Genomic DNA, 22,179 nt, shown 5'->3' on the forward strand with positions numbered 1-22,179 from the left:
GAGAAAGGTAGAAAGAAATGGAAAAGAGAGCAGAAAGAGATCAGGTAGAAGATAGTCACCACTTGTGGATCCAGTGGTGTCCTTTTGATCCTTCACTCTGGGCTTCTCAGTAGCAGGAATCTTGAGGTCTTTTCCCTATTCATGCATTTTAAGAAAGAAGTTAATTACTGCTCATTGGGTACACAGTTCTGTTACTCTGTTGGTTAGTTGATGCCCTTGCTTCTAATGCAAATTAGTCCTTGTGCTCAGTCTTCCTCTTTGTTGGGGTTGGTGGGTTTCTGGAGTTGGTGGTCGCGATCTCCCCCTGCCGGAATTACCTTTTACCAAGTCCGAGCTGATTTCAGCACAGTTGCTGAGCTGGCTTTCCTTATGCCCCATAAATGCTGCAGTTGTGTCCATTATCAGTGTTGCATTCTTCTCCCCCAGCTTTGTTAACCTCCCCCTAGATCTGAGATAACACTCAGACAATAGCACCTCCATTATCTTATATCCAGTTCCTGCTTTGTTGGCTTATCTTACAGTCCAAGTTCCAGGTATACAGGGAGGCAGTTTCAGGCGGCTTCAGTTGTTGGTGGTGGTTGCCGATTTTGGCTGTCCCATAATTTAGGATGATCTTTGTTTGACCAGTCATATGCACGTGAGCAGTTGCTTCTTTCCAGAGTTTTCCACAGTGGGAGTGTTTGTCTGGATGCATTACCCAGAATGAGCTAACCAGGTCTCACCTCTGCCAGGCCTGGAGATAGCGCTATACTGTCACTGCATTCTGTGCTTATCTCATGGCAAAGTCCTGTGTGAAACATAGATGTAGAAGAAACACAAAGATTTTAGTTATAGGCTAGCTGTGTTGAAATTAGTTAGAATAGGAAGGAATTTGGGCCCAGCTAGAGTTAATTAAAATAGTTAAGAGAGCTGGACCTGAAATGGGTTTTAAGATGTTCGTAACTGATTACCAAATAACTGATGATCTGTCATTTGTAATGTTTGCTTAGCTGTACTTACAACGAGGAATAGAAACATTGATAAGTTGGTGTAGGGAGCAAGGACAATCACCAATTTCCTCCGTTGGTGGGAATGCCTTCAAAAGTCACACAAGAGGAAACTTAGAGGTCACTAAAGTAATTAGGATTGTTAAAGCTCAGAAAGGCAAAAAGGTCAAAAGGAGGAAGATGAGTTACTTCATCCTTTTTTAGGACCAGTGACCCAATTCAAGACCAGTAACTCAATTCAGGACACACACTGCACATGCTTAATGACATTTAAGCTCATTTCCATACAAAGCGGAGAATGGGAGGTGTTAATGTTATGAATATGTATTTGTATTTTGGATATTCATAATTTTTGTAAATAAAAAGCTTTGGTTTTGCTCGGATCGGGGCCTTGCATCTTAGGGAGCTATCCCACGCAGTGCCTGGCCCCAAATAAAACATGCACTTTCTAACTCTAAACTGTTAGAGAGTTTTATACTAGATCGATATTTTGGTAAATCATGTGGGTGTAACAATGTTTGGGACCGGCAACTGTGTTCTTTAACTCCTTACACCTGGAACAAAAGAGCAGATAAAAATGTGCGATCTGCTCACTTACTATTCTCACAATTATCATGATGATGATTATGAAACACCTCCCAATTTAAGTAATATGTTTTCAGCCCCCTGTGCTTGCTCCATTAAAAAGAAATAAGAATCTTATAGAATTACTTTGAGGAGTATAAACCCTGATACTTGAGATCTTTTGCTTAAATTCACCATCCTAAGGTTGACTAAACCTGGGTTAAAACTGATTTGTGTAGACTCATCACTTCAGGATTATAACAAATGCAAGTTTACCCTCACACCGTGGCAGAAGAAACCCCTGACATAAAGCTAGACAGCATAAGGAATTCTAGAAAAGAAAATTCATGAAGATTTTGACAGTCGGCAGTTTTCCTTTTTTTTCCTTCTTCCATCTCACACTAGAAATTCTAAGTGATTTCTTGAGCAGGTAGTTGGCAATATTCTCGTGGTGAAAAGGCACATGAAGCATTTGGTTTATGTTAGTACATTTCCTAATTTCTACCTCCCCTTCCTTGTCGTCCATGTTCTCAATTCAAGCTGACTTAGAAACCCTGGTTAATGCTGCTGATCTGGTTCAGTGGTTCCAGGTTTAATCTTCAGTCGTGGTGTTGTCCCCATCCTTGTGCTGCTTCTCATGTTGCTTCAGTGTAGTCAAGTAGTGCATTTGGTCAGTGAAGCAGAACAGGGGATGAAAGTGAAGCTTGAGAGAGCAGGAAAAATACATCTGTGTCTGAATTGGTTTGCCAGTCTTGTTCTGTGTCTATACCCATCTTCCAAACACGTGCAAAGACCGACTCAGATACCTGTATTGAGCTTGATAAAAGGAACAGAACACAATGATGCCTTACTTGCCCAAATAAGGGAACAGTGTGTTTTAAAGAAGTAGATAAAAGAATGTATACGACACACAGGATGCTCAATGTCGCTGGAACCAGTGGATAAACAGATAATGAGGAATATAGGGGGGTTTGTGGCAGTTATGTAACAAGAGGCAACAGTGCATGCCTTGAGAGAAATTCAGGGAAAGGTCATCTCTAACATTGGGGGCACTCAGTGAGTATAACCACCTAAGACCCCTTCAGACAACCCTCTAGGACAATAAAAGGACTTCTAGTAAGAAGTGGATGCATGCAAATTAGTTCTATGAAAAGTGATGTTTATTAGGCAGGAAGTACATTGTAATCAATATAAATGATCATGATGGAATAAATATCTTGTTGTAAAGTTTTGTGACACATCAGATTAGAGGAAATATCCTCTGGGTGTCCACTGCACTGCAATAAAGAATGCTTCCTTTTTAATACTTCAAATTGTGATAGAAAGTTTCCTCCCTAGCTGATTTCAGTATCAACCCAGAGCACTGTGCTTTGTCAGAGTCAAGAATGAGTAGTGAGGGAACAGAGTGAGGGTGGTTTGTAATTGGTGCTGTTGAAAAATGTAAAAAATAGTCTTTTTTGGCAAGTGTGTAGCTTGAGTATTAGGAGATGTGTTCACTCTTGACTGGGGTAAATTGATTTGCTTAATTAAAGGAGAAATTCAGTACTTGCAGTTCTACTAACTACTTGACTTACCAGAACTGGATTTCTCAATTATCCTTGCAGATGATGGTATAAAAAAATATTATAAAAATTGTAGCCAAAATAGGGAATTTGTATATGAAAGGAAGCTGCACAAATGTGTATTGAAATGCAGACTGGTAAAGTGGCACTTAGAGTAAAATCAGGCTTAACATCATAGCTGTTCAGATCAAAGTGAAATGCTTTGATAGCAAGTGAAAAACTGCCTGCTGATTTTCCAGAATGAAGAATTGCTTTAGTAAAACGGGTGGATTTTTATTAGAGCACGCTTTTACTGAGTTGCCAGTTAAATCTTGAGCATCTGTTGAAAGAATCATATGAAAAAGTTACCTAAATCTTGTATAAACCACTTAGAGTAAGGAATTAAGTTCTTCTGCAGAAAGTGAAATATTAACTAGTTTCTGTGCTTCTGCATTTTATTGTGAAAATGAAACAGGAACAGGTTTAAGCCCACACTGGTTCAGTTAAATATGCAAGTGGTGAGTTATATACTGGTGTTGAATTCATTGGGTTAAACAGTGCCTCTGATCTTTTTTAAGGCCCTAAATCTATGTCTCCTCTCAAATAGCAGCTGAAGGTCTAGAATCTATCTCAGTGTGGACTTGCATGACGGTTCTACTGTAGGCTTTTTGCCTGTGATTTCCATGTCATAAGTGATTATTTCAACCTAACTTAGTTTCAATTCCTTCCTTTTCTGGTTGTAATGACTATGGTAATTTTCTTCAAGCAAGATGTCAGTGCCTAGCATTTTAGAGATATTTCTTGGATATTAAAAACAAGCCTCAGTGCTAATAAGATATTTGTATTTTCTGCAGCTAGAAAAGATGTCTTCTCTAAAATGTTTATATAGATCTTTTCCATTTCAAGCTAGTCTACTCACAGCTCAACTCCAAGTTTTGAACTTTACTTTGTCCTTTTCATTCTGTTGAGAGAACTAACTGTTTAACCCTCTGTGTTACTAGTTCACAGCTCTTTCTTCAGCCTGGAACCTAAGTATGTTGCTGTCTTAGAATTGTGTACCCCATTGTGTCTTGCAGAGGAGAGGAGGGAGAGAACCTTGCTTATTTATTCCTAATTTCTTCTTGCTTTTCCTTGCTTAATGTGAGGGTAGTCATGATATTAATACAGGTCCATTCTTCCTTTCTACAACTCACCTCATTAATTCTGAATGTACTACGTTTCTGTTTCTTGTATGACACGGATGAAGGTCAGTCATGTCACACTGCTGGCATGTATGTATGTGTGTGTATGTAATACCACCCGGTGTCGCTAATTAATATTCCATGCTAATGAGTGTTGGCTTTAATCCATTCTATAACAACAAATTGTCAATGGGAATACATTCCCTTTAGTGTAAAAGGATTAATTTTTTATTAAATTAAGGCAAATTCTTTATGGCATTGAAACAAAGTGTTTGACCTTGGCTGATAGAATATGTCATCAGGGAAGAACAGGTAAATGTTACTTCAGTGATAAAAGAGAATTTGCTTTCTTTTGCTTACACCTTATTGACCGGAAATATTAAAACATCCTTTCAAAAGTATTTATGCTTGCAAGCTCTCTTTGAAGTTGTTTAATATATCTTAGTTTGTACAAGCATAATCAGATATTTTTTTTTCCCCCCAGTCGGTGTTATCCGCTGTCCAATTTGTGGTCAGGAATGTGCAGAGAGACACATCATAGATAACTTTTTTGTGAAGGATACCACAGAGGTTCCCAGTAGCACAGTAGAGAAATCAAATCAGGTAAGTGCATTAACATGTAATCAAGTTAACACCTTTTGGATGCACGTGCATATCCTTGGCTTCTTGCTGTGTGGCCTTTTTGCTGTTTATATGCAGACAGAACTTCAAGTACTTAGACATCACATGGGGTAGCTACTCTAGAAAATCAGTTAAAATGTGTGAAAATGCATGTGAAGAAGGTGGTTCTCTTACCCTAAACTATCTTTAATTGTTGATATAAACTTGCATCTTAATAGCAAAAGATAAAAGTAAGGAATAGGCATTAGAATGGGAATTTCTGTATTTTGGACAGGGTGCTTGAAGCACTCTTTGGAGCAGAGACTTGAATAACATTACATCAGGAGATCTAAATGGACTTTATCAGATTACTGACAGAACATGGCACTAAATAGCCGGAGTCCTGTTGCCAAGGGAGAGGCTCAAAATGCTAATTGGGGAAGATGGTATCTTATAGGGGTTTCTTGTCTGTTTTCTTACATAGACTGCCTTTTCTTCTTTTTGCAGTCGAGTAATAGCTATCATAAAAGCTCCTTATCTGGAATAATAATAATAATCTGGGGTAGTTTTTTCTCATGTTTTTTTCAGGAGGCAAGTACTAGCTAGTGTGGAAGCAATACCAAATGAATAACCACATCTGTGTAGGACAATTTAGCAATCTCTGTTTGCAAAATATTGCATGTCTTCATTTTTAGCTAGTAAGAGAGTATCTCATGTATCTCTTTACTTATAAACTTTTTATTAAACTCCAGAAACGTACTGTAAATAATTCAGCCTCTTTGTATGTTGCTGCATTCTTCATAAGGATGGTACAGTAAGGTTGGTATATCAATGTGGCTTGCATTCCAACTCATGCCCTAATATGTGGATGGTGGTCTCCTTTTATTTTGAAAATTCCGCTTTTTCACTTCCCATTTTAGGGGGGACTGTATCATTGGCTCTTGAGCTGTTTGCTTCAGGGCCAGTGTCTTAGAGGTCCTTTATTGTGTGTTCTGCTCGTTTCAAGGCTTAGCTGGAATTTGTGCTTTCATGTGTGAATGGGCACACCTCTCAGGAGCAGATGACAGGACCCTGTCTGGTTTGTGATACCAACTTGCTGACTATTGAAGGCATAAGTGGTGTCATCATCTCTGAGGAAGAGAACTTAATGTCTTGCAAACCATTAAACTGTTCAGATTTTAAGGAATTTTGAAACTGGATTTCTGAGAAATGGTAGACCTTACCAGAAACTGAAATTGAGTTGTGAGTCCCTGGAAGTACAAGCTGTGTTCTTGCAATGTAGGACTGCTTTTTTTGGATTTGGCAAGGGGAAATGTTGTTTTTTTTGTTTGTCCCCTGGGAATTGCAGGATAATATGAGTTTTGCAGATGGTTGTGAGATTTACATAGTCTCTCAATACTGTACCAGTAAGATTGACAAATTGAGTAGTACCTGTTGAAAATTTGATCATAACTTTTATAGTGTCTTTAAAATTAGGAAGAGAAGCAAGACAACAAATGATGTTATGCAGAAGCAGTCCTAAAAGGGTTTTTTTTTGATGGGGTGGGGCTGTACCATAGCCTCTGCTTAGTTACATAACAAGTCCTCTAAGATACCACTTTGGGGAGTGGTGACAGAAATGGATTTTTTTTTTCTTGGGAGTAGTAACAATTTTTTTTAAAGTCTCTGCTCACCCCCCCCTTTCCCCTTGCAATATTTTTTTTGCTTCCTGTGAAAGTTAAGTGGAGAATTTAATCCATTGAGTGGTGTGAGCAGATATCTGGGAGGTTCTTGAAAGCATTTGTGTTTCCTTAAGGTCCCTTCTAGACTTCAGTCTTTCTCTTCCATTCCATATTTGTGTCTCCCTCTCCCTTACACAAACCAGCAGGTTTGCACTTAGAAAGCAAGTCTGTTCTTCAGCTAAGTTCCCTGGCTGAGTTCAGCACACTTTCTGTAGCAGTTGAAGGCAGACCAGCAGACTTTGCTGAACCAGCAGAATAGGACAGTCACGTGCTTTTTTGCTGACTTTTTTGCAAAAAAATGGAGCTAGATGTTTTGTTAGATGCCTGGTAAGTGAGTGTGTACCTTACCTCTTGGAAATGAATGATGTGCAGTTCTCTTCATTTGAAGATTTATTTTAGTATGATGATGAAGTTTTTTGTACATTCCTTTGTACCTCCACATAAGACAAAAGCTACACTGTTCTGTAAAGTTCTCTGTTTACAGCAAAGTTAAATCAATAATAGTTAAACAGATTAGTGTACTGTCCAGGGGGAAATATTATGAGGTCTAAGGATGATACAGCCTTCTAATCAGCCTGTCTTGTTTTGTCTTTGAAGGAGCAAAGAGAAAAGAAAGAAAATTTGCCATTAGCTACATAGGCAACAGATCAGAGAAATTAAAGTAGAAAAGTTACTGACACTTGCAGGAATTATTGCATCAGAGGTCATCCAAATTCTGTCCAAAACTGTGGCTATTTGATAGGATTTTTCTACTGCAATGGTTAGTTTGTCTTCAATAGTTTTGCAGCTTTATTTGAATGCTTAAGAAATTAGAATTGGAGGCAAGGCATGGGTTTTGTGCAAGTAATGTTGTGGCATAGAACCACTGGTCTGTATCTATGACTAGCCTGTATGTGTGTTGTCACGAGGGACTGCCTTATTTCCATCCAAGAGAGACTGCAAGAGACCTCTTGCAAATTAAATGTTCGATTGTTTCAGATTCAAAATCGCACTAATGCTAAAGCAATTTTTAGCATACTGAACTAAAACTGTAGGACTGAATAATGTACCAGGGAGCCTGGCATTGTGGGAAGAGAAGAAATAACCGGAACCCATGAAAGTCCTATCCATCTATATAAAATCATGTTTGCCTTACCTGAGCCTGATTTGGGCAGTTCAGTACGCTACTGGCATAGCTGTGCTTTCTAGCAATTACTACTGCAAACTTCAGGAGCACAAGAAGTGAACCTGAAGAAGGTAGAGAACTCCCTATTACATGTTCCACAAGAGCTTTCCTGTGTAGCATTAAAGGTTTTGTGCTGGCTATTAGCATAGAAAACTTTGCAAAAGAAAAGAAACTCACAGGAAATGCTGTTGAGATCTTCCTGAAGGTAATCATTGTAGGTTGTGGGCAGCTAGGACATAAATACTTTGAAAGAGCAGATGCTTTGTAATTTTTTTCACATTGTGATTTATTTAAAGATTTGGCAAAATTATCGGCTTTTAAAGACAAGTTTGAAAATAAAAACTAATTATATTTCATGCGTAAGAGTGAACAGAAAGGAGCTTCAGACCTAAGAGATGTAGCTGAAGCAAGTGCTAGATTTGAATAAGACTAAAGGGTGGACAAGTGAGGGAAATCTAGGGACTTTAACAGAAGAACATGGCATGTGCAAAGCCATGAAAATAAAAGTGAGAAGTGTGAGATTGATGCAAGAGAGAAGACCATAGTGATAACATGGGTGTTGGTGCAGCATACTGAGCCTCTCCTGCATTTTAGTCCAGGTCCTCATTCTCGTAGCTTCTGTGTCCAAAAGACAATGTGTGTAAAAATATTTTTGATGGCGAGAGTAACTTCTTGTATCTTTACCAGTTACTGACCTGAGAGTTTAAAATATTGTAGTAGGAATGAAGAACAGCTGGGCTTTATGTGAGATTTTGGGAATGTAGTAACAAAACAAGGTATGAGCTTAGATCTGATACTAGATCCAGATACTAGGAAAGCAAGTCTGAGTGCCATAATGAGGTGATTAATGAGGAGGATTTAGAACAGTAAGTTTCTCTAGGTTTGTATGGTGCCAGAGGAGCCACTGTGTGTTTTTCAAAAAAAAGAACTCTTATGCTTGAACAGCTTATAAAAGCTGTACCTGTAGCCAAAACATCTTTGAAAGTCAGTGGTTTATGGTGGTGGGTAATAGGCTCAGGAAGAGTCACAATATGGTTTTGTATGCTTTGAAGAGATGTGGGGGTGAGATGGTGTGGTAAGAAGATGTTGATCAGACTGCATGCATTTTGAGCTATCAGTACATGGTTCATATTTAGAATTGCATGCAGTTGCTGTCTTTGGTGATTTTGTATGTGCCAAGAGATAGTTACATAACTCTTAGCATTAGTGAGGTTTGGATCCAGTAGGGGAAAGCATTGTATCTCATTTACATTGGTGGAGTTTGGAGTTCACTGAATATTCATCTGGTCTACTTTGCTCTCTTCCTTTGAAACCTTTGCTTGATTATTTAATCTCTTCAATACTCCAAGTGTATTTAATTGGAAGAGTGATTACTTAGTACAGTAGCTGAGAAGACAGGTCTATTACCTCAACTCTTGCAAGTAAATGTGTTTTTTCTGTCGTGAAAGCTTGTGTATTTACTTAAAATAGTACTTACCTGCAACATGCTGAGTAATTTCTGTTTTCATTAAATTTGACTGAAGGCTGAATGAACACTTCCCAGGGTTACAAATACTAAAACTCATAACTGAATTAAATGTAATTACAAGGAAAACTCAATTAAAAATAAATGTCTGTCTGACCAGAATAAAGGGCTTGTAGGTTAACTAGGGAGAGTTTTCTTTGAAATCACTGAAATACTGCTTGTGTGAGTCACAAAAATAAGAGTGAAATGAGTTTTAGGTTTTGTAAGTTCATAACAAATATTTACAGTAATTATACTTCCATGAACTTTAGCTGTATGGCTTACTCTAATAACTAGGAGTTCTAGCAAAATCCAACCTATATCTGAAAATGCATATTTCAAATCAGAAGAGGATAGGAGCAAATCTAGTGCTACCTAGAAGGCATTGCTGTTTTGACAGCTTGAGTTATGATGTCTACGAAAAGCTTTAGAAATCTGTCTCACGTCCACTTGGTGGATTTGGAGAGTATAAAGTTGGGATATATATTTTTGGTGCTACAAAGGAGGAGTTTTGATTCATTTCGCAGCACCTGATTATTGGTTATTGAATCACAATTTTAATTTCATTCCATGTGTAGCAGGTCAAAGCAGTTGAAGAAAACCCAACTAAAGCATATTGAAAAAAGAAAATAGATGAAAGCTCCTGGAATCTAAGGAGAATTAATAGCTTAAAAAGTTCTTTGAACTTACCTAAATGCCCTGGCATGTTCATCTACCTAATTTTGCTAAAGGTGATCTGGAAAGGCTGTTGTTGGGGTTTTGTTTGTTTGTTTTTGGTTTTAATTTCGTTCCTGCCTTTTTTTTTTTTTTTTTTGGTCTTTGTTTTGCTTCTTTGACTTAAAGAATGCCTGAAAGACTTTTTTGTTCTTTTTATTTCTCTGCTTATTTTGTTTTTGCTGCTGGTGTTTTTTTACACTAGGAAACCAAACATCCAGTATGTTAATCTCCACTCTGACTTTTAAAAATATGTGTGGGTATCTGGGGGCACAGCACAATCACACCTTTCTGGCAACAAGACTGATTTGAAAACTTTCTTGTCCTGCCTATTCAGTTCACTCTCCAGTCAGCCTTGCTGATGTAACTGAGCCTTGGGCTACAATGGTGTAATCAGTCCTGGTTTGCATCAGTCTTGCAGAGGGTTGCATTGGCACAGCAAAGGAGGAGCAACAGGCGAAAGAGAAAGGAGGGACAGGATTTTTCCCCCAAGAATAAGGAATACTTAAAAAAAATTTTTGTTGTTTTTCAAAATGTCATTGAATTTAAGGGTTAATAGCAAGTGTTATGCTTTAACCCCAGCTGGTAACCAAGCACCATGCAGCCCTTACTTTACTTCCCCCTTTCGGTTTACTTCCTCCTTCCTTCCCCATGCCGTCTTTAGTGGGATGGATGGGAGAATCAGGGGGGAAAAAAGGTAAAACAGTGAGTTGGACTAAGAACAGTTTAATAAATGAAATAAAGTAATATTAAATAATTGTAATAATAGTAGTAACAAGAGAGAGAGAGAGGAATAAAGCCCAAGACAAACAAGTGATGCCCAATAAATTTGCTCGTCACCCGCTGACCGATGCCCAGCCTGTCCCTGAACAGAGATTGGTCCCTCCCACCCAACTCCCCACAGTTTATATGCTGAGCATGATATTCTGTGCTATGGAATATCCCCTTGGCAAGTTCAGGTCAGCTGTCCTGGCCACACTCCCTCCTTGTGCATGTCCTGACTGGCAGAAAGCATGGGAAGCTGAAAGTCCTTGACTTTGTATAAGCAATGGTTAACACACTGATGTGTTGGTTGTTGCTATCAACATTATTTTCGTACTAAATCCAAAACCACAGCACTGTGCCAGCTACTAAGGAAAACCCCCACTCTATCCCAGCTGAAATCAGGACAGAAAGTAAAAATCTTCAATTTCCTGATTACAGTTCACTCCCTTTAATTGCGTTATTTCCATTTCCTAGACTTTTTTGTAATAGTGTCCTGACTTTGGTGTTTTTCCCTAGTCTACTGGTCTGGATAGGAATAAGAATTTTTATTGTTAAGAGAAGAAGGGGAATTACAAGAAAAACCAAGGAGAAGTTAAATTTTTGAGATTATTTTGAAGAAGAAAACTTTCAGGCCTCATTTTTGAAAAGAAACAGAAAAAGGGGCACAAGCCCAATTTTTTCTCCTTTGCAGGTCACCTTTAATGAAAAGAAACTGCTTCAAACTCAAGTGACAACAGGAGGGGTTGACAGCCCTTGTGTTGTAATTTCATTTCTCAAAAGAGACTTGCTTTGAGAGGTAATATGATCCAGAAGAATAAGCACAGCATTGGGAATCTGGAACTCATGTTCAAATTCCAGTTCTGTCAGTAACTTGCTATCTGGCCTAAGGCAAGTTTTGTGCTAATTTTCCTCTTTCCTGAAGAGGAAACTGGAACATAGTTCTATGTATATAGTTTTTATCTGCATAAGATATAAATATTTCCTTCCTCTTTAACTTAATCTATATTTACCATATGTGGGTACAGTCATTTGGTTGGGGTTTTTTTAATCAAACTGAAAACAAAACTAAAACCTAAAATTTTCTCCTGTTGCTCCTGTGAGCAGAAATCTGTCACTGTGGTCTGTAGGATGCAGCAGTCTTCAGACGCCTTGAGGCTTTGGTTTGCAGCAGTGCTAAACATTGCCAGAAATGGGTGGTAGTTACCTAAACAAGTATCTGCATAAGCATGTTCACTATTTTTTATTACCAAAACCCCATTGAAGGTAGGACTACAGAGGCGTTGTAAAGGAGGGGTAAAAAAAATGAAATAATATTATGAACGTGTGAACTGGTGTTGTCCATCATTCAGAGTTTTCAACCAGTTGTTCAGACTGTGGTACTGTAGCAGTTTTTTCTTGTGTATGTATTTAGTCTGTGCAGAGAGGTTTTGGTCTGCTGACATGTTTGTTTTCCTTAATTTTTTTTTTTTCCTAGGTCTGTTGGGTATAGTCCATAGAGCCTCAGGGGTTAACAGGCCACAGTTTGAAAATTCTTATGCATTGGTTGCAAATCTGTTCTGGGGTAACTTTTTTGACAAACTTAACTGGAATACTGTCTTTAAGTGGTGATGCTAAGATTCTTGAGAGGAGCCTTGCTGCTCAGTACTGTGTGTGCTTCCTGAAACCCAAGCAGGTGACAGGAAGCTAAAATTAGAGCTGCTGTGTGAACTGAGGGAGGCTTCTAAAATCAGAGCAGTGCTGGTTGTGTTCTGTCATTAGTAAATATTTCACAATATACATCTTGTATATAGTAAACATTGTATGGCTTCTGAGTGTGCAGGGAATGGCAGAAAATAGTGGTCTGACTTTCATCATGTCAGGCAAAGATTTTAGGGTAACACTGACAAAATGACCTGTTTCTTTGAAAAGTCACGTTCAATTACTTCTATGCTGTTATTTATAATGTTCCTGTACCTCAGGCAGTTTTCCGTTCTCATTTCACTGTTCTCAGAAAACGATGGAAGTGCACTGATGATGTATGAAAAATAACTTGTGTGTATATTCCAAACTTATTTTGACAGCTACCTTTTCTTCCTCGTCAGGTCTGCACAAGCTGTGAAGACAATGCAGAAGCTCATGGGTTTTGTGTGGAATGTGTAGAGTGGTTGTGCAAGACCTGCATCCGAGCTCACCAGAGGGTTAAATTCACCAAGGATCATACTGTGAGGCAGAAAGAGGAAGTATCTCCAGGTAACATATTTATAATTTCACAAAGAATTTGTGTCTGCACTGGAAAATTATACTGGACCAACACACTTGTTTTAAAAAGTGGTAAACTGAAAGCTGGTTTTCTGTCAGTTTTTTGTCTCAGATAAGTTGAGTAGTGGTAAAGGTTGTTTTTCTTTATTTTTTTTTTTAATGTAATATGTTTTAAACCAATAAATATACATAGATTTTGTCTTTCAGGTGGATTAATTGCAAATTATTTTCTTGACTTTAGAAATCAGCTGCAGAAAATACTTCTTTAGGCATTTGGCTCCTTTAGTTTTACTAGAGGTCTAACAAATGGTTAATATGAGCTTTATTGTTGTAAGGAACAACAGGAAAGGAGCACTGATAGATTAAATTTTTTCAGCATTCTGATAAAAAGCCAGCCAAAATTCATTGTTTTAGCAAAGTATCTTTTGATGAAATGTTTTACCTTAAAAATGTAAGGGAAGTATATTATGAATTGGGGCATTTTTCCTCAGTAGGATCTAGGATAATTTGGGCTGGAAGGGACCTCAGGACATCATCTAGTCCAGCCTCCTGCTTCAAGCATTCAGTTTTGAGCTCCAGTTGCTTGGGGCTTTATCCATTTGGGCCTTGGGAACCAACAGTGGTGAATGTGGTGAACAGTACAGCCTCTCTGAGAAATCTTGACTACTCTGTGGTAGAAAAGGTTGTATTCCTGTTCATTGAGAACCCCTTTTGTTTCAGTTTTTTCCCCACTGTGTCACGTCTTTTAGTGTCATTGTAGGAGAATAATAAACATTATAGGATGCTGACAAACATTTACTGGTTCTAATATGTTCATTGGACTTCATGATTTTTCTTGTAAAGGTATAATTTTTAAATTTGATTTTTGTTATACATTATTTTAAATATATGTATTATAATATATATTTCATTCCACCCTATCTAGTATTATGAGGTAGTCTGTTGCTCAAAGGGTATCTTCCACCATGGTACTTTGAAGATATACACTGTATTCTGTATCCCACTTTCACACATGTTTAATCAAAAGTGAGTAAAGTGTAGTTTCAAGAGAAGACAAAAGTGAGTAAAAGTGGCTGATGAACTCTTAGGCAGAAACATGACTTGGTGGTAGGAATGGTCTCAGTGCATTCAGGCCTCTTTGGGAGGAAGTTTGTTGATGAGTTGAAAAGAATTTTGACTGAAGGACAGAGATCTGAAAATAACTTCTTCCAGATTTCTTGAAAATAAGTAAATGAAGGGGAATGAAAAAGAGTCCTTATTGATCTGCAGTGAAGGATGGGCTGCAGTGTTGTACTAGTTTGAAAACAAACCAGTGGGAGGCACCAAGTCAGAATAACAATTTAATGGAAATTAAAGAAAAGGGGAAAAAAAGGTAAAAGAAAACACTGTCAAACTGACAGAGTCAAGGTACAACCTGACACCCTGTTAGGCAGGGTGGTGGTGGCAGTCTGGTAGAATGGTGGCTGCAGTCCTCTGAAGCAGTGATCCTGTAGTAAAACAGTCTGCTCTTCCTCAGAAAGTCCAATGGTGGCTGTGTAGCTCCTGTCCTCTGGAAATCCAGTGGGAAGGGTTGTCTCTGGTGGTCAGAGTCCCAGATTATATCCACGATGGGATGCTTGGTTCCTCCCTCTGGGTGGAGCATCTCACAATGGGGTAATGAGTCATGAGGCCAAGTGTTGATTAGGCTCATTAACAGAAGATAGTCCGGAGGGAGTTATCTCTGAGTCAGGCGGCAGGACAATGATGGGCAATTAACAGCAAGATAGTCTGGGGGGAGGAGGCAAGGAAACACTGCCCCACCTGGTTTCAACAGCTCCTGAGGATGGTAATAGAATACACTGCAACCCAGGACAAGTGTGAAGCCAGTTTTCATTACAGGCCATGTAATCCTTATGAAATCAGTGTCAAACTTAACTCCTAGGAAATGAGGCTTTGTCAGTTAAACTGTTAAAGGAACAGATTTCATTTCTATGATCTGGTGGTGTTTCCTCCACCCTTTGGTATTTGCTCACTAGAAACTGAAGTGAGACCTCTCACCCATCTAAAATGGGGTCCTGAAGGGAAGTTCCTATCTCCTGGTTATTACATCCTGGATGTTCTGCACTTTTGAATGCATGTGTCTTGATATCCTCAAACCCCTTTTCACCAATTCAGCTGAGAAAGAAGACAGAGCACGAATTAAGTCAACCACCCCCTCACCTCCATTTAAGAAAGGAACTTGCTGGTTGTGCAATGTCTTTTGCAGCCTCAACAGTACTGGCTATTCCTTTTGTAAATAGTTTTGTGAGGCCATAAGGAATTACGTTAAAATAGGTTCTAGACATTTTCCATTAAAGAGGGTGCTAGTTCCATGCTTGAGCAACAAGAGTGAGACATTGCAGTTTGAGCTTATGGCTGTTTTAGTCTCAGTGATTGACCTGATACACACTTGCACACGTAAGGAAAAACAGGAGAATGCAAATCTTGAACAAGTTCAGTAGCCTGTACTAACATCTTCGTTTATTCAACAGAGGCAGTTGGTGTGACCAGTCAGCGACCAGTGTTCTGCCCTTACCACAAAAAGGAGCAGCTGAAGTTGTATTGTGAGACCTGTGACAAGCTGACCTGCCGAGACTGTCAGTTACTAGAGCACAAAGAGCACAGGTACCAAAGCAAAGCACATGTTCTATCTATCTCACTTACAGGAAGGTAGCTTGAAGTAGATTGTACTTCTAGCTGTATGGAATACAGTCAGGTGGAAAAGTGCAACATAAAACTCACAAATAAACTGAGGTTGTGTCCCAAAGAATGTGATTGAGGAGTGTGTGTTGCATTTAGAATAAAACCTAATTCTTCCAGTTGTTAATCTGGTGACTTAAACACAAGACCTTTCTTTACAGTCAAGTTATTTGGTTAGAATTGTTGCTATGCAGCTCTTCAGAGAGTCCGTAGAAAACACAGGGGCTGTGTTATGCAACTGTACACTTACATGTAATTTCTCATTTGTCCTTCAACAAGATGATTATATAACAGCATTACCAAACAGTTTCAGAATGGAGTAAATGGCGATTTTTTTTCTGTGAAGAGCCCTTTCAAAGGAGGAGTTAACCTACAGTTTGGCTAATACTGTACTTGGACAACACTATGACACCAGAATCTTTGTGTTGCTGTTCTTTGGTCATCTCTTACTGGCCGCTGAAGCTGAAAAGCAGAATTATATACAACTTCTGAGTGCAAGGCAAAGATCTTGCTGGTTGACACATTCAGTAGTGTTTTGGGACAGATGCACTCTGGTTAAATATTATATGCTTGCTGTACCTGATGCAACCACCCAAAGAACTTGCTTGCCTGAGCAGGTGAACGTCAGTAGGTGGGAAAGTGTTGGCTGCTGTTGCTCCTTGGAACAGCCTAAACATTGCTCTTGCAGACTTGCAGTCTTTCTCTTATATTCTCCTTTTCTTAGGATTTATATCCCTTGTATAATGTGCCACCTCTTTTTGTCCTCAAATTTTTAAAGATTTTGGTTCCTTGATTTAAAATGTTGCCAACTTCCGCCAACTCAGCAATCTCTTCTTCTATTTCTGCATCCTTGTCTTGCATGAAGTAATAGCTCACATGCATTTTCACATTCAAAGTGATGACTACCTCAAAACAATAATTTTTCTTTTGCTAAAATTAGGCTATGGTCATACAATGTCTTTTTGTATCTATGAAAATTGTAAATTCTTCCCCCAGTATGACCAGAAATAGACTATAAAATTAAATATACTATAAATAAAATCTATCAGCATTTGCTGGCATATGCTTCCATGATGACAGTTAAATTTTGGATTTGAGCAGCTCCTTTCTTCAATTAAAGAAGTATTATTTGTAAGTCACTCTGCTTTTTAGCAAGTATATCACACTTTTTACAAGTGTAAATCCTCACTGCTTTTTACTACAGGTACCAGTTTATAGAAGAAGCTTTTCAGAACCAGAAAGTTATCATTGAGACACTAATCACCAAATTGATGGAGAAGACTAAGTACATAAAATATACAGGGAAACAGATCCAAAACAGGTATGTATCAGATTTTGAGGTTAAAACTGACAGAAGGCAACTTTACATATACTGTAGTTTCTTGAAATGTTTAAATTAGTGTATTTTGTACCTCTCTCCTTTAATTCTTCCAGAAAGAGGAATTCTAAAATCTTCAGTTCACTGTAGTGACTGTTGCCTGTTCAATGTGCTTGGTTGTGTTAGGTAACTCTTCTGCTCGGCCTGTGGACTTAATGTTACTTGGGTGCAACAAAACAACTTACGCAATAAAGACTGTAAAAGACAGTCTTAAATGCTTCCCCACCATCAGCACATTAATTTTCTTAGTGTAGATCCCTCTTAGAAAGTGAAAGGTTATGACTCATGTTTTCATAATGTTTGTGACATGTGTTTGAAGATTTATGTAATACTTTTATGCCTGGGGCTTTATTCACTGGGTACTACAAACCTGGGAGAAAAATAAATCTGTAAAATGCAGTCTGCAGCGAGCCTCTCTGGTTGCTCCTTCAGGAGAGTTCAGGGGCAGCAGTACCCAGGGAGATTCAGCACAGTCGGGGATGCCGAGTATGACTTGAACTCTTCCTTCATCTTAGCAGTAGAGGTTTCCCCAGTATAACATTAAGCTTTGCTGTTATGAGTTTGAGCAGTGTTGTTGACATGGCTAAATCAGTGCCATTCTACCATAGATGGAAATTAGACTTAAGCAGTTTTGATTTCCAGGAACCATTCCAGAGAAGTTCCGGACAACTGAAAATTGACAATTTCAATTACCACTAGCATTTAACTTTTATCAGTGACAGATGTCAGCAATTTTACCGAGTTATGGCATTAGTTAATTAATTTTATCATAGGTCACTCTTACTTGGTCTGTATTTCTGCCTGTAATTTTCCTGACTATAAGTATCTGATGATACATGTATTAATTGATGCATATGACCAAGAAGTATTGTACTCTAAGCAACAGATTTTTTTTTAATACTGTTTAGAGGGTGGGTTTGTGAGCTAAAGAACATTATTTTCTATACTGTCTACTTACAGAATTCTTGAAGTGAATCAGAATCAAAAGCAGGTGGAACAGGATATTAAAGTTGCCATATTTACACTGATGGTAGAAATAAATAAAAAGGGAAAAGCACTGCTGCATCAGCTGGAGGTAATTTAATTTCTATCATAAGAAAGAAAAATGTCAGTCTTAATATTTTTTTTCTATGTATTCACATTAAAGTAAATTTCTAGCTTCAGTGCCCTGTGCATGTCTTACCATGATTCCTAAGTGGAGAGATGTCCTATACCAGCTACTTGAGCCAGTGGGGTTTCTGGTGGAGACAAGTTTGGCTTTTGAGGGGTGGTTGCTCTTTTGTTTGTAGTTATCTGTGTGCCCTGGTTTGTTGATCAGGGATGTCTCTGAGCCCACTTTCTTTCTCCATGCTTTTGCAATTTATAATTCTATGTATCATGCATGAAAAGTGTTCTATGAGAATTTTTCATAAATTCAACAATCCAGTAGCAAATCATAGGAGAGAATTGTCTAGAATGGACACCTGGAAAAATAGAATCTCCAGTTGTGTTTTAAAAAGTGTGTGTGTGTCGAGAGGCACACACACACATATATAAATATATATAAAATGTGTCATTAGCACAGCAAGTCCTGATATCTTGAGTAAATGTGTACTGACTTTTCTTTTGATAGCTGCATCAGGGGGCAGGAGTCCTTTTTAGAGGAGCTAAGTGAAACCACTTGATCATTGTGAGTTACCAATATGAAAGCTAATGCCTTTTAACTGCCCATTGAACCTTTTGACTGGAACTGCTTTTCTACTTGCAGACTCTGGCAAAAGAGCATCGGATGAAACTTCTGCAGCAGCAACAGGAAGTGGCAGGTCTCTCTAAACAGCTGGAACATGTCATGAATTTTTCCAAATGGGCAGTTTCCAGTGGGAGCAGCACCGCGCTCTTGTACAGCAAACGCTTGGTAAGGTTAGGAAGACAGCTCTCTCCATTCACTTAGAGACCAGAGTTAACTCAGATATGCATGCACATGCTTGTCAGGTGTTCTAGGGTAGTAGAATTTTTCATGATTTTCTACTCATTGGAATATTTATATATAGTTTTTCGTGGTTTTCTCTTTAACATAAATACAGAATGTTTCTATTAATTTGGCTCTCTGGTCATGGTTCTTTCCTGTTACAATACCACAGAACTTCTGTAGATCTGCAGAAGTAGGAACAACTCCTTTTCTCTGGGTTGAAAACTGTGAACCTGTGAAACACTGGGAAAAAATGCTGTGTGTGCTACATCATCAGTGTGCTTCTTTTCAGTACTTGCTACAGCATCTGAGTAAAAACAGTATTTGAAAACAGTATTTGTATATCATAGTATCTGGTATCTAGCATTTTAATGTAAATATTATTGTGTGTCTTTGTTCTGTCAGATTCATCTCCCACTAAAAGTCTTCCAAAACTGATAAAAATTAAACTAGGGCTTTTGTTTGTCCATACAAACAAGTTACAAAGCTACGTATTTCATTGCTATAATGGCCCTTAAGGTCTGAGTGCACATTGTCTCACTAAACTGACTGTTCATGATGAACAGAAATCCTAGAAAATTTGAAAGAAAAAAAAGCAAACCAAAAGCTTACCTTGATTTTTCCAAAGGTTACTAGACTGTACTTGCCTGATAGCAGAAATCTGTAACAATGCTGAGGAAAGATGCTAGATGCTTTTTTCCCCCCAAATTCCTATAAACTGGTTCACAAAGTTTTTTTCTTTATTTTCTCATTGATTAGTTGAGAACCTACATGGATATTTGTTGGGGTTTGTTCGTTTGGGTTTGGGTTTGCTGTTGGGTTTTGCTGGTGTTCTTTTCCTTTTTTTGATACCCATTGATACTGCAGGCTATCCCAGAATATTGCTTGTTTTTTATCAACTTCAGGTCGCTAAATTCATTGGGTCTGCCTTATTCTGCCTCAGCCAGTCATATTTTTTTAATTGAATCGAGAAAAAGGACATCAGACTGAGTCATGTTGTTTATAATTGCTTGGTGTTGCCACAAAGACTCTGCTGTGTAAGAAAACAAGTTGAGTTGCAGGCTTTTTAATCATGTAAACACTAGGCAGCTGAAGAAAAGGACCATCTAGCCCATAACCCTCAGCAAATGAGAAGTACTTTTGAAAAGAACAGATTGAGCTTTAGAAAGCTGGTGCTGCTTGGGAGTTGAGTAGCTAACCTATCTGTGGGCATTTGGAAAAATCTATTTCCAAGCAGTGATATGTAGAGGAGCATGTGAGACTTCTGCTCCAGCATATCCAGGAGAGAGGAAGGAATGCCTGTCAGATTTAAAGGTATCATTACAGCTTGGGGGCTGTACTTTTCATTACAACTAACATGAGGTAACTAGTCATGAGTTTATCTACAATGCCTGTGTGTGTGCACAGTAGTAGGAAAATAATGGAACAAACTGTGACAGGAACTGTGTGTGACCAGTACTGGTAACAGGACAAAAGACTAGAATTTCTGTAGTGTCGTATACTTGATTCTGTTAGTATACACTGAAATCCTAAGGAAGTCTATATCCAAAATATTAATAATGCACTTAAAATTTTCCATGGTCATTTAAAAATATTGAGTCTCATTAAATGTTTTTTGTATCTGGTCTTAAACTGACCTGCCTAAAATTGAAAGAAAAAACTTGTTCGCTGGAAGCTCTTATAAAATTCCTCTGGGAAAAAAAAAAAAAAAAAAATTCCTTGTATTATTTTGAACAGTTAAGATGATTTTGCCAAATATTTATCTTTTCCAGGAAATAATCTATCACTCAAGAAAAACAAGAGGTTTTTTTTTCAGGATCTGCTGTGTGTGATTCTAAAATGAGTGCCTGTTATATTTCTGTATATCAGTTCCTGACATTTCTAGGGAAACAACTGCAAGACAACATTTTCTTTCTAGGAAGTAGATAAATTGTGAGCATTTGGTAGAATATCCTTGTGTAATCACAGTCCAGTTCTTGGGAACCAAGGTATTGGAAGAATCTGAAAATATCTGTGAATCTGAGTTTTCAAAGACAGTTTATAAAAATCTGTTCTTTGGCTGTCTGAAGAAAACTTAAATTTAGTACAAAAGAAAATTCCCTGTGACCATACTTGTTGCCAAACGTATGGCATACTTTTCTTTGACAGAAAAATGAATGGGATAAAATAGATTTGTAGGGTAAAAAACATCAATGGTTATGTAAATCTGAACTTCACTTGCAAGCAGTTAAAATCATTGAATATAATGGCCTAGTTTTTGGAAAGATATGTATTTCTACTGGGAAGAATTGTTATTTTTGTTTAGGCTGTAGCTAACTTATTTTTAAAAGTACTTTAGGAATAAGGGGAAGATGTTAAAAATACCTCTTTATTTGTAGCTTGGACAAGTTTCTCTGTCTTTAACCTCAGTTCTCTAGGGGCTTGTTCAGGGGGCTTGGTGGTTTTTTTGGTTGCTTGCTTTGTTTGGGGGGTGTGTGTGGTTTTGGGATTTTTATGCTGTTCAGATACATGGCTCTGGCCCCAGATAAAAAAAAACCCCTTGTTTTTTTTTCCTGTTCTAGATCACATATCGACTACGGTATCTTCTCCGAGCAAGGTGTGATCCTTCACCAGTGACTAACAATACCATCCAGTTCCACTGTGATCCTAGCTTCTGGGCTCAGAATATTTTCAATCTAGGTATGATAAATTTTTATTAGCCCTTTGGTGTCTTGATCCTATTTTGAAAGCAGCTTTCTTTTTGCGATGATAGCCTCTGCACTGTTCATTTCTTGATTTACTCTGTTAAATGTATTTCCCTAACTGTGAAAAACATTTAAAGTGCATAACATGGGGAAAAGTATTATTTATGAATACTATGAGAAAATATTAACAAACTTACCTTGTTTGAACTGTGTATGTGATGGTGAAAATAGCAGCTTTCAATTTTCTGGTCAATACATATAACTTCTGGCTTCTGAAGCAAGGAACACAGTTTATAACCCTATCCTGAGAATGGGTTCCTGCTGTCAACCAGCACTCACAGGTCCTTTCCCATGGGACAGCTTTCAGCCACGATGATAAGTGCCCTAGAAACTCAACAGCTTAGCAGGAGAACTTAAAAGGTTTTAGAGCTCTTTTAGGATTTTGACTGTTGTTGTGCTTCCTTTCTCTCTC

At 38.1% G+C, this 22,179-nt stretch overlaps 1 protein-coding gene across 1 annotated transcript in view; it reads left to right on the forward strand.

The window, feature by feature from the left end:
• The window catches only part of LOC103623385 (transcription intermediary factor 1-alpha), a 59,101-nt gene that overhangs the window by 17,693 nt on the left and 19,229 nt on the right, over positions 1 to 22,179 (forward strand). Inside the window, 7 exon segments of the mRNA XM_017745745.1 lie at positions 4,718 to 4,875; positions 12,823 to 12,970; positions 15,490 to 15,622; positions 16,902 to 17,018; positions 18,036 to 18,150; positions 18,823 to 18,969; positions 21,585 to 21,702. Coding sequence (XP_017601234.1) covers positions 4,718 to 4,875; positions 12,823 to 12,970; positions 15,490 to 15,622; positions 16,902 to 17,018; positions 18,036 to 18,150; positions 18,823 to 18,969; positions 21,585 to 21,702 — 936 coding nt within the window.

This window comes from Corvus brachyrhynchos, unplaced genomic scaffold (assembly GCF_000691975.1).
Source record: "Corvus brachyrhynchos isolate BGI_N302 unplaced genomic scaffold, ASM69197v1 scaffold209, whole genome shotgun sequence".
Lineage (NCBI taxonomy): Eukaryota > Metazoa > Chordata > Aves > Passeriformes > Corvidae > Corvus > Corvus brachyrhynchos.